General features: G+C 41.8%; 1 protein-coding gene across 5 annotated transcripts in view; it reads left to right on the top strand.

The window, feature by feature from the left end:
• Nucleotides 1-5,000, top strand: part of LOC106089523 (protein still life, isoforms C/SIF type 2) — a 257,942-nt gene that overhangs the window by 155,630 nt on the left and 97,312 nt on the right. For all 5 annotated transcript variants that reach the window (XM_059364211.1, XM_059364208.1, XM_059364213.1 and 2 more), the window contains 2 exons: nucleotides 4,483-4,665; nucleotides 4,761-4,961. In XM_059364211.1, coding sequence (XP_059220194.1) covers nucleotides 4,483-4,665; nucleotides 4,761-4,961 — 384 coding nt within the window. The remainder of the gene's footprint in view (nucleotides 1-4,482; nucleotides 4,666-4,760; nucleotides 4,962-5,000) is intronic.

Raw genomic sequence — 5,000 nt, 5'->3', positions numbered from 1 at the left:
CTTGGCAGTTGCTGCAAAGCCCCCGCTTTTAACGAAACGAATGAAAAGAGCAACAACAATAACAATAATAATAATAATCACAACAACAAACAAACAAACGCCACCATCCAGGCATTTCTACAACAAACACTCACAAACTCTCATAGATGTACATGTGTTTGTATGTATGTGTATGCATGGCCATAGCAGTAGCTAACACATGGAAATATTTTCTTTGCAACACACACACACACATGTTGGTACTTACATAAATTCACATGTCCCCTACCAAAGATAAGGGGAGACATCGAGAGAGAGAGAGAGAGAGAGAGAGAGCACTTTCTCACCACCATAACTGTTGCAATATGAACACAATAGCGATGGATAGCGTCTAACGTCCAACCGAGCTACAACAGTGGCTTAAAAACATAGATGGGGGGAAATTTAAACTTTTGATGAAGGGCTTTAGAACAAAACAAATAAAGTAGGGATTAAGTCGAGCGGAGACCACTTTGACTCTCAATTTGTTTTTAGATTTCAAACTCTCTCAGCATAGGTTTTATAATCTTTGTTTGTTCTGTATAGACTCAAAAACGGCTGAACTAAGTACCTTGAATTTTTCACAGATTGTGTAGGTTGGTCTGGAAGGAAACATAGGCTATATAATTTTTTGATATCGGGAGGGGGGGGCGGACCCTCCCTCTTACCCCAAAAGTACTACCCAAAAATAAAAGTGGACCGATCGGAACAATATGGGATTCAAATGAAAGGTATTCAAGAGTAGAGTACGAATTTCATATTAAAAAGTTGGGCCCAAGTACCTGGGGGGCCGCCCCAGCCCCAGCCCAAGCCCCAAAACTCCTTAAAATAGGTTTATTTGACGATCATGACAATATGAGACTCAAACGAAAGGTATACGGGATAAGATTACGAATATGATCAGGAAGTAGAAATGGGCTTTATAATTTTTCGGTATCGGAAGGGGGACGGACCCTCCCCCTTGTGCCAAAAACACAACCCAAAATCAAAAGTGGACCAATCGAGACAATATAGATATCAAATGAAAAGTATGCGGGAGTAGATAACGAATCTGGCATACAAATTCAGGTCGAAGTATAGAGGGTCACCTCACCCCCACAAAAACGTCCAAAATGGACACATTAGTCAATCACGGATATATGGGAGTCGGTTTGTTTGTTCCGTATAGACTGAAAAACGGCAAAACCGATTTTGTCGAAATTTGTAGCATATTGTGCAGGTTGCTCTGGAAGGAAAGGTAGGCTTTTTAATTTTTCGATATCGGAAGGGGGACGGACCCTCCCCCTTATGCCAAGAACACAACCCAAAATCAAAAGTGGACCGATCGGGACAATGTAGGTATCAAATGAAAGGTATGGAAGAGTAGAATACGCATATGGTATTAAAATTTGAGTCTAAGTACCCATCGGACAGTCCCAACCCCATAAGTCCCCCAAAACAGACATATTGGACTTTCATTTCAATATGGGGCTGAAATGAAAGGTATTCGGGAGTAAATTTCGAATTTGGTATACAAAATCAGATCGAAGTATAGGGGGTCACTCAATAACGCCATTAGACCCATTATGACTATATGATACTTGGCTGAACCGATTTTCTTAAAACTTTCATAGATTGTGTACTCCCAAGTAATGGTCGCCCACCCTCAAATACCCCCAAATGGGCATATTAGCGGACCATGGCCATATGGGACTCAAATGAAAGGTATTAAGGAGTAGATTACGAATATGACATTAAAATTTGCATTGAATTCTAGGTGGCGCTTTTCCTCCTAAAGATGCGTCAAATGGATTATTTGACCCATGGGACTCAAATGAAAGGTATTTCAGAGTAGAAAACGAATTTGATATTCAATTTTATAGCCAAGTGTTTTGGGGTACGTTCCTAAAGCACCCCCTAAACTGAACTTCATTTTCGTTGAGAATAAAAAACGAATTTGATATCTATTTTCAGTGCAAAAGTGCCGACTGCCGCCCCAGCCCCAAAACACCCTCCAAACCGTTCATATTTACCTGCCATGACAATATGGGGCTCAAATTAAAGGGATTTGGAAGTGTAGCACGAGTTTAATATCCACATTAAAGTCGAAATGTCTGAGGTGCCATCCCTCCCTAATGAGAACATTACCCTAAGGTAGAACATTACCACCAGGAACCGAGAAGGAGCAAACTCTCATACATCAATGAATGCTTTCCGATTCAAGTTTAAACTCAATGATAAGGAACCTTTTTTTATAGCCGAGTCCGAACGGCGTTCCGCAGTGCGACACCACTTTGGGGAAAATTTTTTAAATGACCATGCACCACAAATGTCGCAAATATCGCCAACATCACGAGGGGATAGCCACAACTTTTTTCGATGTTCTCGCCAGAATTCGAACGCATTCAGCGTCATAGGCTATAATGCCACGAATTCTATATCCGCATTCAGGGCAAAGTGTCCCCACCCTAAAAAGATATTAGAGAGTTAAAAAAGTCGGAGTGGAGCGGGCCCCGTTCGGCTAGTGTATTTATAATGTTAACAGTTATGATTAGGAAAGTTGGGTATGCCCCCTGTGTCAGATAACAAAGTTTGTGTACAAAATTTCATCCAAAAATTATCCACCTGTGTTATCTGTTTCCATGCTACCCCACAGTCCCATAAGTAGAAGCTTCTGCTATTGGCTTTCGCATTATCTGATCAAGGCCAGGGTCTGCCCGGCACGGGATAGCTGTGAGCACCACACAAGCTGGAACGTTGAGTTCGGATCTGTGTGGTGTAGATAGCTGTCACGAGAAGCTTAGCTGCAAGCTACCGGACGCGACCACAGGTTGCGGATAGTTGAATGCTTCGTATACGGAGTAGCTGCAATTGCAATCGCGGACAATCAGCGGAATCGAGTGGAGAGTCTGAGTGAGGGTTACGGGATAGCTTCGAACACCACACAACCTGGAACGTTGAGTTCGGATCTGTGTGGTGTATACTGCTGTATTTACAGTCGCGGCCAATCAGCAGTATCGAGTGGAGAGTCTCAGTGAAAGGTCGGCTGGTAACAGCTCTTGCACAAATACTGAGTGCTTATGATGCTCGATATGACAAGGCGAGTTATTGGCGCCCTTAAATAACCAATGGCCACCTTGTTCCCGCGGCAATCGGAACAAGCTTGCCCACCTACATGAGCTTGACAAGGATGGTTACAACAACAACAAGGCCTTATCTTTCGAGGGAGTTGCATAAGGATGTCAGGACTAGCAATAATTTACTTGGCCTATCCAGGGCCACTATAGGGTAGCGTTATCATCATCGACTCTCAGGACCATTCTAAGAGCTTTAGAATTTTGAACGAACCCCAAGCAATTGCCCAATCTCCTGCATATGGGATAAATGTACTTTGATCACAAGAACGCGAATACCTTAAGAGAATGACAGACAGACATGGCTTACCATAAAGTGATTCTAAAAAATTTCACATGTTGTTTATTCCTAAATAAGTGAGAATGTCAACTCCAGACCAACCTAATCAACATGCAAATAGTAAAACTTAAAACTTAAAACATATCAACACATGATTCAAATGTAGTATAGGTGAGCTGGTCAACTCCAGACCAGCCTAATAAACATGCAAATCGTAAAGCTTAAAACATTTCAACACATGGTTCAAATGTAGTATAGGTGAGCTGGTTGGTTATTTCTTCTTTTTTGGCAGCTATGCCAAGTGCTACGTTGCGAGTTACGTTCTACGCTGCCTCACTAACTGAATGTCTTTGGGGTAGAAGTGTGCGTGTGTCACTACAGCATACGTGAATACGAATGATGACAGAGCCAGTGTTGGTTATAAAAGAACACATGAAAGTTGACAACGAATCATCATCAGCACCATGTATTGAAATGTATACACAGACATACTAAGGCACAAACATACATGGGACACTATACAAGATGGCAAGCTAGGCTGGATGGCTGGTTTGGCTTGCCTATGCTTGCAATGAAATCTACTTTGTGTAATGCAAGCAAAATGGATTTGTATGCATCCCAAAAACAGCACACTTGCTACAGCACACACATTCACACACACAAACACACACACTTTCATATACACATATGGCTCACATAGTGGCAAAAAAACACAAAAGCCAAAGAAAGAAAAGACCAAATGGAAGAACAAGCACAAGAAGAAAAGCAAAAACTAAAAAATTCAACTAATGGGCGTTGAAAATAATGACAAAAGCATACAATGTGCATAAAATATATGCCCAGAACATATGCACGCGCACATACAGTCACGCGGCTACACGTGTAACTAAATTTTAAATGTTTAAGTGTATATGTATGCCATGCATATGCTTAGTCCTTAGTATCATTGTCACAATTGCATTTGAGCCGTATATTTTTTTTGTTTATTTGAATATTTCACACATCTGCAAATGTGGATATGTTTGTTGGCATGTTTTTTACAGTTTTTCTTTCGCTTTGTATTCCCCACAGGATCATAAGCTGAAACATATGGCCGAGCTACAACAATCGGTGGTCACCGATCAGGATACACGTCTACAGATCCAAGGTCAGATACTGCAATGGGAAGAGAATTTGGAACGTTTGCATTGTGAACAATTCCGTTTGCGCTGTTACATGGCCTCGCTGCAAAGTGGCGAGCTACCCAATCCCAAGGTAATTTGGCCTTTTTCATACAGCAAAAAAAAAAAATGCATGCAAATTCAATTGTAGTTGACTAAATGTTATTTTTTAATTTTTCTCACTTCCAGTCCTTGCTCACCCATGTCTCACGCCCTACCAAAAATACTCTCAACAAGCTGGGCGTCTTTACGGTTTCCTCCTTCCATGCCTTCATTTGTGCTCGCTCGCCCTCTTTGCTCAATAATCTATTGGCGGGTCGTGGTGCCACAAAGCGACGACCTCCCATGCTATCGCGTTCGAATAGCGGTTCCAGTCGTCGTTCCATGCAGGTAAGTTGCCCAAGGGCGAATATGAAACAGGAAAAACAC

Source organism: Stomoxys calcitrans, chromosome 1 (genome assembly GCF_963082655.1).
Source record: "Stomoxys calcitrans chromosome 1, idStoCalc2.1, whole genome shotgun sequence".
NCBI classification, from domain to species: Eukaryota; Metazoa; Arthropoda; class Insecta; order Diptera; family Muscidae; genus Stomoxys; species Stomoxys calcitrans.
This window is presented reverse-complemented; position numbering and strand designations above follow the sequence as displayed.